The 13,578-nt window shown below is 41.0% G+C and overlaps 2 protein-coding genes across 4 annotated transcripts in view; one reads left to right on the forward strand and one right to left on the reverse strand.

The window, feature by feature from the left end:
- The first annotated feature begins 503 nt into the window (after window positions 1–503).
- Window positions 504–3,842, forward strand: pnp5a (purine nucleoside phosphorylase 5a). Its single transcript, XM_085450954.1, has 6 exons — window positions 504–741; window positions 1,207–1,376; window positions 1,476–1,579; window positions 1,675–1,850; window positions 1,944–2,134; window positions 3,028–3,842. Exons 1-6 carry the CDS (start codon window positions 719–721, stop codon window positions 3,249–3,251), a joined length of 888 nt encoding a protein of 295 aa, XP_085307080.1. The 5' UTR covers window positions 504–718; the 3' UTR covers window positions 3,252–3,842.
- A 1-nt stretch (window position 3,843) lies between these two features.
- capn1 (calpain 1) overlaps window positions 3,844–13,578 on the reverse strand; it is a 34,043-nt gene continuing 24,308 nt past the window's right edge. For all 3 annotated transcript variants that reach the window (XM_085450952.1, XM_085450950.1, XM_085450951.1), the window contains exons 7-22: window positions 13,162–13,245; window positions 12,489–12,574; window positions 12,254–12,328; window positions 11,341–11,501; window positions 10,653–10,813; window positions 10,561–10,572; window positions 10,125–10,336; window positions 7,551–7,590; window positions 7,385–7,450; window positions 7,230–7,287; window positions 7,060–7,124; window positions 6,882–6,950; window positions 6,690–6,768; window positions 6,407–6,523; window positions 6,164–6,222; window positions 3,844–5,998 (exon numbers count right to left, since the gene is read on the reverse strand). In XM_085450952.1, the coding sequence (XP_085307078.1) occupies window positions 5,972–5,998; window positions 6,164–6,222; window positions 6,407–6,523; window positions 6,690–6,768; window positions 6,882–6,950; window positions 7,060–7,124; window positions 7,230–7,287; window positions 7,385–7,450; window positions 7,551–7,590; window positions 10,125–10,336; window positions 10,561–10,572; window positions 10,653–10,813; window positions 11,341–11,501; window positions 12,254–12,328; window positions 12,489–12,574; window positions 13,162–13,245 (1,371 nt within the window). In that variant the 3' untranslated portion in view covers window positions 3,844–5,971. The remainder of the gene's footprint in view (window positions 5,999–6,163; window positions 6,223–6,406; window positions 6,524–6,689; window positions 6,769–6,881; window positions 6,951–7,059; window positions 7,125–7,229; window positions 7,288–7,384; window positions 7,451–7,550; window positions 7,591–10,124; window positions 10,337–10,560; window positions 10,573–10,652; window positions 10,814–11,340; window positions 11,502–12,253; window positions 12,329–12,488; window positions 12,575–13,161; window positions 13,246–13,578) is intronic.

Here is a 13,578-nt window from a genome sequence, read left to right on the forward strand (position 1 = left end):
ACTACATACTGCACATACTGCAGTTGACAGTAGGATGTATTGGTTGAAAACTTGCGTCACACAATAACACACAGTACTCGCAGACTGATGACGAGAACAAGTGGACCACAAACACGTGATGTTCAAAAACACGCTGTGTGTCCGAAACCACAACATCTTTTGTTTTTAATCGGTGAGAGTAACAAAGACACAGATCGATAAAGACTGAATGGATACTTTAACTTATAAATAGAATTACTTGGATCAGTGGATCTCGAAACATCATAGATTGTTTATGTGAACATAACATGAAAAGTTATGAGTGGGCTGGAGTGGGAAATGTCGTGAAAACTCTTATATCCAGCTCCACCTGTAGTACAGGATGTTCCGTGGGTGTGTATTTCTCTGTGGCATACCGGTCTGAAGGTGTGTCCGCTCAGCCAATGAAACTGCAGCAGGTACATGCGTCAGCAGAGGAGGGGCCGGGAGGGGGGAGTCACCGGTCCTATGATAAAGTCTGCAGCTGCCCCTCTTTCCACAGAAGTGAGAGAGAGGAGCTGAATACTTCACGGGACTCTAAAAGAGAAGAAGAACTCAACAGAAGACTTCTTCCACCTTCTCTTTGATATTTTTATACGCCTTAAAAACTTTTTTTATTTTCAGACTTAAAACTTTAAGTCTGTATTTACACCTACATTTTTTTTTCTTACATTCTCAGACGCTTCATTTATCTTCCGAAATGTTTCCAGAGGAAAACAGCTGGTGAGTAGATTTCTAATATTTTAATTACTTTTTCTCGTTCAGTGTTGCTCAGCACGTGGCTCTTTCACGGCCGGCTTTGGATAGCGTGAAAAAATAGACTGGACTGAGGGGATGCAAAAAATAATATGCGCATGCGCTCTTGTTCGCGGTGGAGTGTCGAGAAATGATTCATTCCAAGAGGAGTGACGCGTCTAATTACATAATGAAGCGCGTTTCACAATTGAGTGGAAGTAAAGAGTTTGAAATGTTCTAATGTTGTAAAAATCAGTCAATAAAATTGATATTGGACTTGTGAAGTGAAGGTCACATTTTTGGTCACCATGGTTACTTTCGATCTTCCTGTGTGAACCAAATTCATAAAAATGTGCTTCTGCATCATATCAAGCCATAAAATTAGCGTGTTCATGTGTGCTGGACTGTCACGGTGATCTGCCTGACCTCTGCCCTTTTGTTAATGTCATCCAGCTACAGCTACGAGGAATGCAAGGCCACTGCTGATTGGCTGCTCGCCCAGACAGACACCCGACCCACTGTGGGCATTGTGTGCGGCTCAGGGCTCGGAGGGCTCGCTGACCTGTTAAAGGACCAGGTGGCCTTCAACTACAAAGACATCCCCAACTTTCCGCAGAGCACAGGTGAGCTACACCTACTACACCGACACTTTACCATGGTGACTCCACATCAGCTGAGCAGCTCCTGCTGATGTTCACTGTTATATTTTTGAATTCCCACAGTGCACGGACATGCCGGGAAGCTGGTGTTTGGACACTTAAAAGGAAGGCCGTGCGTTTGCATGCAGGGACGTTTCCACCTGTATGAGGGCTACTCAATACAGAAGGTATGTGTGTGTTTGCAAAAAAAATATCCCGTAATTTTCAGCAAGATCCCCCCAAAATATTATTCATTTATATTCTGTGATGTTCTTTTTTCCAGATTACATTGCCTATGCGCATCTTCAAGATGCTCGGTGTTGAGACGGTGATGCTGACCAATGCAGCTGGAGGCCTCAACCATGACTTTAAAATGGGAGACATCATGATCATCAAAGACCACCTCAACCTGCCCGGCTTTGCTGGCATCAATCCTCTGAATGGACCCAACGATGAGCGGTGAGACGTGTTCTCGTACAGCCATAAAAAGCAGACATTTAAACCTCCTATAAGCTTAACCTAATCTTCTTCCTGTCTTCCTTCGTCTGTCAGGTTTGGCGTACGTTTCCAATGCATGTCCGATGCATACGACAGAGAGCTGCAGCAGCTGGCCATGGACGTGGGACAGGATCTGGGCTATGGAGATTTCCTAAAGGAGGGAGTGTACTGTGTGCTGGGCGGGCCAACATTTGAGACAATCGCAGAGGGTCGCATGCTGCATAGACTTGGCGCTGATGCTGTCGGTGAGCTGATTGTTTTGTTGATCTGAGTAAATGTAACGAATGAATGTAAAGTCCCAAAACTTTAATCAGATCAGAATCTACACATCTGGATTTTTAAGACGTGTCAATCAGAATCAGAATACTTTATTGATCCCTAGGGGAAATTATTTTTCGTTACAGTGCTCCATTATAAACAAACATTAACAGAGACAGACAATACACTAACTAAGAATAGCACAATAACAAGGACTATCAATTAGATTTATCAGCTGATGGCGATAACAGGACTTGATCAATTCAAACCACGTGGTACCACAAAAACCAGCCACAGCGTCCTGTCTGATATTAACCTAATCATCAAGTTGATGCCCACAAAGCACGTGGAGTTTATCAAAAGAGCACTGTATCAAATGCCATCATGCTGTTTTTAATTTTATTCCAAGAAATGACAGTTCAGTAGAAATGCTTGAAGTCCTTTTGCTGCAGTGACTTTGAAAACGTGTGATTTGCCCCGGGCTGCCCAAACCTCAACTTGAAGCTTTACCTTTGAGGAGCAAAAACACGTGAAAAACATAAATTTAAGTTTCCTGAAGTGAGTCTTCTTTGTATGCATGCATACTGAGACTTCTCATGAAATTAAAGCAGTAAAACTTATTAGAAGCCTCTAAATTAGCTTAAGCGAAGTTGGTTTCAGCAGTATTAGATCTGCAGTTCTTCTTCTTTTGATAACACTATAAATCCCAGGCTTCTCAACATTACAGGACATAGTTCCCAAGCCAATTAGAAACAAGGAAAACATCTCTTTTGTGTTATTTGCATTTTTACATCCTTTCTTGTGTGTACTGGCTGGTTTATGGCTACTCTATTCTTTCTATTAGAGTTGTTTATATTTGTCTCGATCTTTTCCTGTCCAGGCATGAGCACAGCCCATGAGGTGATCGTCGCTCGGCACTGTGGCATGCGTGTCTTCGCCCTCTCCCTGATCACCAACCAGGTTGTGATGAACTACGACAGCGAAGAGAGGGCCAATCACGAGGAGGTCCTCCAGGTGGGCAGGCAGCGGGCGGCGCAGCTGGAGAGGCTCGTTTCCACCATGGTGACCAAAATTGTGCACAACAACGACGGCCTAAGAGACTAACAGCCGTGTTTAGGCCTCTGGGATATTTTATGTGGTCATGTTCTACATTGAAGAAAATCCCACTCAGTTGAGCTGATTTTAGCCTGAGGTCAAATGGTGAAAGCATTATAGTTACCTGAAGAATCTCACTTGGACACACAGACACAGAATCTTTGAAAACGTACTCAACTGTTCTCGTATTTCATGTCACTGTGCACAAAAGGTTACACATTCCCCTGCTGAGCAGCTCCAGAAGAAAGTTGTTCAGTTCTTTTTATATAATTTTAAACAAAGTGTTATTTTTTTCCCTTATCTTACAATATAGAATCCCCTTTGTAAATGTCTGCAATTTAACTTAAAAAGAGCCAAAATCTGCTGTAAAAGTCTTAATTTTATAAGGTTGTAAAGATGTGTACATTAACTGAACTTATATTGTATGTAATGTATTTGAGTGTACCTGTTTTTGTGGGATGTTATTGTTAAATGTACTATTTATTACTATATCAAGTTTGTGTATTTCCCCCCTATCATGATCACACCCATTTCCACAGTTTTATTTGCAGCCTTTTTTTTTCTGTGGACTGTGCAAGACCAATAAAACTTAGACATTAACTCAAAACCTCTCCATGTTTATTTCCCAAGTTTATATAAAAGAAGTGATATAGAGAAAGCTACACAGTAAACCAGCGCATTGCATAATGAAGGGTTTGGTTCACAAAGGGACCCAAAAAAAGTTATTACTGTAAACATTACACAGTTTTACACAAACATCACTTAACATTAAAGAAGACAAGAATGTCAGAGTATCTTAAAAACGTGAGGGTTTGGCAGTACTTCTCAAAGAAAAGTGCTTAAAAATAAAAAAAGGCAAAAATTTGTAAGTTTTTGGCAGAACAAAAGAAACTGTCATTTAAAAACTGTGGCACATTACATGTAGATGCTCCAGACAGCATCGTGTAACTCTGAAATACCTCGGATAAAACTCTTGCTTTCCTGACGGGACAGAAATGAGACAGTCATACAATATATCACATTTCACACAGCATGCATACAAACATATCCACCCATCCCCGTTTACCCTTACCCGAAACTTTGACATATTGCTCCCTTCAAAAGGGAAGACTCAAACAGCGTTGACACATCCCTTTTTATTACCACTTTAAAGTCCAGTTTATTTCATACTTTATAAAACAAAAACAGAGCCATGCATAAAGATAAGCTTGTATATATTAGAAGAAAACATTCACAATGATCCAGCACCTCACCATTGTCTCTGCAAAATCTGAACGGGCCCTTTATGCTGAGGTGAAAGCAAAGTTTGGCACAGGATGTAAGAGGCCAGCAGTGATGCTACAGTACAAACTACTAATAGATTTATAATGCACAGTCATCTATGCCAGCCAGCACACTAAGCAACTCTCCACTTCGACTGCATCCAGCACTGGGTTTTCTAAAGATTGTCTTCAAATGTAAGCAGCTGATTTAAGCAGTCGCCATTTGAATTTGGCCACAGAGGTATTTATGGATGCTACCGAAACCCCAACATGCAACAAAGCTCAAACACAAATGGAGTCAAACCTCTCTCACGTCAAAGGGGCGGAAAAACCCCTGAAGATTAGGTGGTAAATATTTAATTATAACGTTATTAAGTTAGAGTGAAGTGATTAGAAAATAACAAACAAGCTATACTAAAGATGGAAGTCTGGCTAATGTATTAATAACCACATTCATACTATATCAGAATTATTAAAAACCCAACCAATTTATCTGTGGGCCAATATTATCGACTGATAACAACTACTTGCCAGTCTATCGTTATCAGCATTTATAAAGACAGACAATGAAAATTTTTAAAAGCACCCTTCAACCATCTTATGACTGTGATGTTGCGTAAGTTTGTCCAGTGAAGGGCATCCTGAAATTTCCCTGTTGGCAACACGTGATTGAAACCCCAAAAACACAACAACTAGCTGATTGTGAGATTACATTCTTCTTCAATGTAATTGAGCAAATAAATAACTTCACATAATTTATTTTAATTTTTAAAGTTGATGGCAAGAAACCCTACAAACAAAATCTGGTCGGGGTAACGCTGTATCAGCCTTATGTCTGCTTAATGTTTCAAATTGTGTAATGCTAGCAAAACAACGTAGGCCTGGACCATGTCACATTTAAGACATTACACTTGGTAATGTAACATATAAACACTACTTTGGCTTTGGTATCATGTCATAGTTACCTTAGTAAAATACACTGTAAAGCTTCTGTGGGCTTTGAGTGACATACAATTTTGGCACTTCATCATGTGTTTAGTAACTTTCTATAAAGCTAGCTTTAGCATGTAGCCTACACAGTTAACTTTACGAAAAGGTAAAGCTAGCTTGTAAACTAAATTTTGTACGTTAACAAGTTCTGGTCCAGTTAAAAAAAGAAAAGAAAAATACAAGTATGTCTCCACACCCTCAGATTTAATCAGGTGTTTTCTTTCAGACCCCAGAGTAGCCAGTTTTATCACAGAGTTGACCGAAGTGGAGAAGCGGGCGTCTTTCAGTTGGCGAGACAGGCGACACATTTTCAGTACAGGCACTGTAATCAAGATTTTACAGGTTTTTAAGCATCAGAGGACCTCAGCAATGTGCAGCATAGAGGGTGAGGAAGAACTGAAGGGAAAAAGGCACTTCTGAAACCACATAACAGACCAAGAGCTGCAGTGCAAAATTTACAGAGGAGTCCACTCATCTTTAGGCAAACATGGTCAGGGTGATCCACTGCAGAACAAAGAGAGTGTTGGGATTAATGAATGAAAACTCTTAATAAATCACAGAGAGTGAATGGAGAAAAACAAGCTGTTTCAGCACAGATGTGGATGAATCCTTATAAAAAAAAGCTCAAGCTTTTGTTTATACAACAGCATTTGTGATGGGAATTTATACCTGGACGAAGTTTAGAGATATCTGACCGTCTCCATCAGTGTCCAGGTTCTTAAAGGTTTCTGCAGTAAGAGAAACAAAAAAGATCATTTGACTCAGAACAGAAGTATTTTAGCTTCTGTTAAGCTTTGCAGCCATTCACTGTATGTTTGGGTTTTTTTTTTTTACAGCAAAGCAGGATCAAGTTGCACAAGCAGTTAGACTGTCCCTTGTGAACCAGTGAAAAACTGCAATAGTGTCACTCACTGAACATTGTCTCCAGTCTGACCAAACAGGTGACAAAGTTGTCAAAGTCGACAGCCATGTCTGCCTCTGTGTATCGCAGGATGATCAGCTGGAACAGGTGGTTAGTCAACTTGAAACCTGAAGGAAGCAAAAGCAAGAAAACTCATACAACAATGTGAAAAAATGTCAGCGAAGGTGCTCCACCTACAACTCAGAAAAAATGCTTTCTGCATATACTGCTGGGACTTAAAAGTGCTTTTGTGATTTTTTTTTTTTTTGCACTTTAATATAAAAAAAATAATACCTGCAGATTCAAGAGCCATTCTCATCTCGTAGGAGCTCATGGTGCCCGATTTGTCCACGTCAAACTGCCTGAATACAGTCTAGATACGGGGAGGGGGGGACAAGAGACCACCAGTTTGAATCAAATAACAAAATGGAAACACCAGTGCACCAGCTATTCACTGTTAACTCAGTCATGCAATTTAACTCTCACCAGGTATCGTTTAATCTTTTCCCAGAGTACGTGAAACTCTGTCAGGCCCAACTTCCCAGTGCCATCAGTCTGAGTGAAGACGCTAAGGAACATTTCGTGGTCAGAGAGACATTAACATGACGAGATCCAGAAACAAAAGAAACAGGAAGCAGATATTTCAACTTCACATCAAGGATACATCCATGAGGTTAATCATGCTGCGACAAGCTTCTTGTGAGAAGCCATCTGTCTTCAGGTCTTTATCTGTGGACGGCAGGAAGTGAAGTGAAAAGAGGGAAGAATACACGTCTGTTTTAAATATTGAAGTCTAAACTATGTTAGAAACATTTCATAATGGCAGTGCTTTACGTTTGCTGATGATCCTGTTTAATATGGTTTGCAGCTCTGTGACACTGATCTCCATGTCCTGTGGGCACAAACAGATGTGCGTTATATTAAATGTGACTGCGCAGGTGCCTTGGACTACTATTGCTATCTCCTACAAGTTTTGAGAGCGTGCTTACTGCTCCTGCCAGCTGCCTGAAGAGATTCTTGAAGCTTGGGTCAATCTGACTCTCATGTAGCTGAACCTGAAACACAAAAAACAGATGTGTTCACTACACGCTTTTTTCCCCACCTCCTTTCGCACAATATGGCCAGATGTGGTCACATGGGGTCACTTCTTCTCACCTCTGCTGGAATATCTGCTTTAACTTCATCATCGAGCTCCCTGATGGAGAAACAAGACAACAGCTGAAGTCAGATTTAGACTTCAGTTTCAGTTTTGTTTATATAGTTCCCAATCACAACAACAATTTCATCAAGATGCTCCTTATTGTAAGGTAGACACTACACTAATACGTACAGAGAAAAACACAATTATCATGTGAACTCCCTTTTGACAGGATGTTAGCACATGTATGTTTAGCTTTTGAGTACCTATACACTAGCATTGTCTAAGGAGCTTGGAAAGAAAAGCGTCTGGACTTGTTTAAGTTGCATGAAGACGTTTCACCTCTCATCCGAGAAGCTTCTTCAGTTCTAAGGTCAAATGGTGGAGAGTCCCAGATTTAAACCCCGTGGGAGTTTCCCCCCACAGAGGGACAAAGGACCCCTGATGATCCTCTACCTAATCACATCATTCACCCTTACCTGAATATTGTATATTGCATAGCTTTCTTGTTAAATTGTATTGTATTTATTTAAATTTTTACTTTTTAATTTATTTTATTTGCATTTTTTAATCACTCTCTTATATTTAAATGTTCATTTGCTATTTCATCTAGGGTTTGAGAGTAACAAAATTTCTATTCTCTGTATGTCCTGTACATGTGGCAGAATTGACAAATAAAGTTGACTTTGACATGAGCCGAGGTGTGAAAATGGGTGTGGGTCACAATCAGCCAGGGTTTCGGTGAGCTCATTGTGAAACCTGGCCCCACCCTATCATGTGATTTCCTGAGGTCAGATGGCCCAGGATGTGAGTGGGCGTTAAGACGTCTGGGAAGGGATCTCAAAACTGGATTATAGATGGCGGAGAGTTGGTGTCGTAAACCCCCGCCTCTGTTCAAAGATGGTCGCTCACAGTGGACATAGATGGCTTCTTTCACTCCTCTTTCAAACCATCTGTCCTCTCTGTCCAAAATGTGAACATTGGCATCCTCCAAAGAGTGTCCTTTATCCTTAAGATGCAGATGGACTGCTGAGTCTTGTCCTGTGGAGGTGGCTCTTCTGTGTTGTGCCATGCGCTTGTGAAGTGGCTGTTTGGTCTCTCCAATGTAGAGGTCTGGGCATTCCTCGCTGCACTGTACAGCATACACCACATTGTTAAGTTTGTGTTTTGGAGTTTTGTCTTTGGGATGAACCAGTTTCTGTCAGAGTGTGTTGCTGGGTCTGAAATGCACTGGAGTGAAGTGGAATCCTTCACTGCGCACATTAACGCTGTGGATAAAAACATCAAGTTCACTAGGGAAGACACAAAGGATAACTGTTTGCCTTTCCTGGACTGCGCTGTGCACATTGAAGAGAAGGGCAACCTCAACATCGAAGCTTACCGGAAGCCCACACACACGGACCAGTACTTCCTCTTTGACTCCCATCACCTTCTGGAACACAAACTTAGAGTAATCAGGACCCTACACCACCGGGCTGAACATGTTCCCTCTAAGCCTGAAGGGAAAAAGAAGGAACACCCACATCTAAAGGAAGCACTCAAAACGTGCGGCTATCCTAAATGGGCGTTCTTAAAGTCAGCAAAGAGGCACAGAAAAGAAGACCAGACACCAGCGAGGGAGGACAGACGCAACAACATCGTCATCCCCTATGTAGCCGGTGTATCAGAAAAACTCAGGAGGGTTTTCTCCAAGCATGACATCCCGGTGCATTTCAGACCCAGCAACACGCTCAGACAGAAACTGGTTCACCCGAAAGACAAAACTCCAAAACACAAACTTAACAATGTGGTGTATGCTGTACAGTGCAGCGAGGAATGCCCAGACCTCTACATCTACAAACTGGATTATAGATGGCAGACAGTTGGTGTTGTAAACCACCGCCTCTGTTCAAAGATGGTCGCCCACAGTGGACGTAAACCCAAGCTGATTGTGACCCATACCCATTTTCACACCTCGGCTCATGTGATTAGGTAGAGGATCATCAGGGGTCCTTTGTCCCTCTGTGGGGGGAAACTCCCACTTTGTTTAAATCTGGGACTCTCCACCATTTGACCTTAGAACTGAAGAAGCTTCTCGGATGAGAGGTGAAACGTCTTCAAGCAACTTAAAGAAGTCCAGACGCTTTTCTTTCCAAGCTCCTTAGACTACGATGACCTGGATGACTGAGAACCTTCACAGACATACACTAGCATTATATTTATATAAACAAAAATTGGATGCAATAATTTTAGCCTGTACATATACCGAAAGTATATGTACAGCCTGTAATAGTCACACATACATCACCAATAATTTCCCTTAGCAAGCTTGACCTTAACCAAGCTTCTGGCATAATCCTGGCTGGATATTAGGCAACTCCTCTTGGCGGAGTTTCTTTAAACTGAGAGTTTTGAATAAGGTCGAGGTTGGGGCTTTGGGAAGGCAATTCCAGATGCGTCATCACTAATGAAGTTAATAGGCCTGTCTTGTGAACTTATAAGGCGTTGTGAAACCTTTTTTGTATATAATGCTGTATATACAGTCTAAATCCCAACATGACTGTCACAGCAAACATGTCTTCTACACTTCCTGCAAGCCGGTGGCTACTTACTCAGAGCCTGCAGGCTTCTCAGAGAACACCCTGAGGATGAAGTCGCCGTCTTTGTTTGGCTCAAAGGTGGAGGGGACGATTATGTACTCCCCTTTCGGCAGCTTCAAACGTGAGCTAACCTCCCTCAAGTTGATGAAGGTTTCTGATCGAGCGCTGGAGGCATGAGAGAGGAAAAAGTCTCGCTTCAGGTGGACCCCTGAACTCCCCTTGAACTGAGAGGGCCATTAACAGAGGTAGCATTATGTTTTTATTCTATTCTCTGTTTTTTATTTATATATATATATATATATATATATATATATATATATATATATATATATATATATATATATATATATATATATATATATATATATATATATATATATATATATATATATATATATATATATATATACATACATACATATACATGGAAAGTAGAAAAACCTCATACCTCATCTGGAACCTGCAAAGATAGCAGAGATGGAACATGATTATAATCAGTGTTGTAAAAAAGAAAGAAAGAAATCTACTTTTTTTGCTAACCTCGTACAGAGCAAAACCGATGGTCTCCATGTCTTGGCCCTCTCGCCGTTTCTTCCTGCGGTCCTTTTGCATGAGGGCAACCACAAAGCTGCAGTCTGGATTGCCCTGCATGTCTGGGTTCTGCAGCATGATCTTGAACTGAGGATTCAGCCAAAAACTTGCTGGAGACAAAAGATGAAAAAGTTAAAGTGTTTCCTTTTCAGGCTATAAACTGATGTTGAGTAACAAGGAACAAAGTGAGCTAATGTACAGCCTGCTCTGTCTTATTAAACACTGAATGACATTTCTGTGAAAGATAATCACAATTAAAAACAAATTAACAAGATACATCACATGTGAAGAGACAATAACCACATAACCCTTAACACCTATTTATACTGCAGTAAATCCTGAAAACAGTCCCATTTTCTGCATGTCCTGGTAGAGAATCTCCAAAACCTTTTAAAAGACAATACATTGTTTCATTGCTTAAATAGAAGTCACTGGTTCACATTCCTTCAGGAAGTTAACCCAATCCCTTCCTCACTCAATCTTCCAACTTGCCTTTTTTGATTACAAAAATTCCTGAAGTAAAAATTGTATTAAGCAGAATTAAAACACCACGAGACACGAGTCTGGTGAGATGCAACAACTGTCCATGTCCTACCCTGCGATTTCCCCTTCTTCTCACTTGCACCACTAATCTTACCTGGGTAGTTCCTGCAGCCTCCGGCTGTGCTGCCTCTCCTCCACTCCCCCTGAAAAAGTGAGGAGCTCCATTTCTTCATCTGGCTGTTCTGCAGGGCGTCCGCCGTCAGGTTGCAGATCTCCAGACGAGAGAACTCACGCAGAAAATCAGTATATGACATCCTGGAAGATTCGATTTTATCGTTAGTTTTCAATCATTAAGTCCAAAGATGGAACCTCGTTTCAGTGCTGAAGAAAAACAGACAATTCAAACAACTTCAGTACTGTGCAAAAGTCTTGAGTCACCCCTCATTTCTTTATAGTTTGCTTCCAAAGAGGAAGACTTTGTCATCATTAAAGTGAGCATTAGCTCTCCTGGCTCTCTGCAGGTGTTTCAATGGGCTTCTTCATTCTCAGTTCAGCCCTTGTACTGGATTATTTTTCAGAGGAATATTAAGACACTTAACACTGACCTCGAAATCATTTAAGCTTTAAAAAGGCGTGTAAGGGATGACTCAGTGTTATGTCTAGACATAAGAGACTGTCACAAAAAAAACCAAATTGTTCCCATTTCTTTAATGAATCTATAAAACATCTCAAGTATATCACTGTCTGACAGCACAAAATTATATTTTTGCACCTTATGAGCTGAAGACTTGCCATGTTTTAGCTGCGTAGTATATCCTGAAGGATTTGGGGGAAAATTTGAGATGTTTTTTTCCCCCATTGTAAGTATTTCCAAGCATGTTAGCACATATTTCAATAAATCAGTCAACCCATTTCCCATTTTCCTGGCAAAATTTGAAGACATGAGGACTGGTTTGAGACTTTTGCCCAGCACTTTACTTCTGGATGGACAGACAATCCACATTAGACCCGCCACTCCAGTGACAAGTCTCAAATGTTTCACGCGCAAAACACTCGCATACACTCACCAGAATTCACCATCCTCGCTGCGGTTTTGGAGACGACTTCTGGCAGACGGATCAATAGAGTCCCACTCTCTGGCGCTGAAAGTTTAAAATAAATAAATAAATAAATAAATAAAAAATGATTAAACTGAAGTCCTGGACCCAGTAAAACAGCTGGAAAATTCCTTTCAGTGCCATCCAGGCTCAAAGGAAAACTTGGTGATTCTTAATTGCATAGAACAAAATAAAGAAATCATACTCATCACTCCAGGCTCCGGTCCATTCCACTTCTCCCCAGGGGTTCCTGATGCGAACCAGCTTTGTCATGTTTCCTCTGTACGACACCTACATGCAAAGAAACACACACACACACATTCATGTTTTCCATCTGCTTCACTTGTTCTTCTTTTTAGTATCCTGCGCACATTTGTGTGACTTGGGTAACATGACAGAAGTCAAGTGCAATGTCTGATTTTGTATTAACGGTGTAACTCCAATGTTTTTCCGTACTGCAAAGGACGCTTGTGCTGTGCCCAAAACAAAAGCCAAAGAGAACAAATTCAACACAATTTCATTTACATTTCTTTATAATATGCTGTACGTATGGGTGAAGGGTAAAGGGAAAGCAAACATGAGGAATCTGTTTTGCCCGTGCAAAATAAATGCGCTGCCTCTCGTTGGTTAAACAAATGTCAAACAGATGCATTAAATACAGAAAATAAACACACACTGCCTAAGCCTGCTTTCTTTAGTTATAGTTGTTTGTGTGATGTGCATAGATGTATATACGTCTCTACGATGCAGTAAACAGCAGAGCTGAGCAGTCTGAATATCACTAGTATCGATACCAAACCTGATCAATACCCAGTTTCAAAATACTGAAAATCTGAAAGGAGTTTTATGTTGTGTTAAATAATTTTTGTAGACCTCACCTCTTCCACACCAGTCAGGGAGTAGGCATGTCCCTTCACCAGCTTTTTGAAGGTGACGGCCTCCATATCATTTGCACTGGTGATCTGAGAATGAGGCAACACAACAAAAAGAGTTAAACAGAGTTAACCAGGGGTTTGTGACGTCTATAATTCACACAAGTGAAAGTTGACTCTGCTCATCTGGACGTGGCGTTTTCACTCATCCGTGTGGCTTCTTTAGTTTCAGCTGACTGCAGGTTTCCCCGACCTTAAACGGCACATTTGCATAATGACCCAAACTGGCACCACTGACTAACAACTGTGGGGCTGCGAGGTCAGTTTCATGATCGTTCATATGAGGAATGGCTGCAATCACAGCTTTGTAAAAAGGTGACTCTTTACCATGGATGAAGACAATCAGAATGACGGTAACAAAGA

The sequence above is a fragment of the Copadichromis virginalis genome, linkage group LG3 (assembly GCF_057382275.1).
Source record: "Copadichromis virginalis isolate Kocher_CV1m ecotype Utaka linkage group LG3, C_Virginalis_male_GT1.1, whole genome shotgun sequence".
Classification (NCBI taxonomy): Eukaryota; Metazoa; Chordata; class Actinopteri; order Cichliformes; family Cichlidae; genus Copadichromis; species Copadichromis virginalis.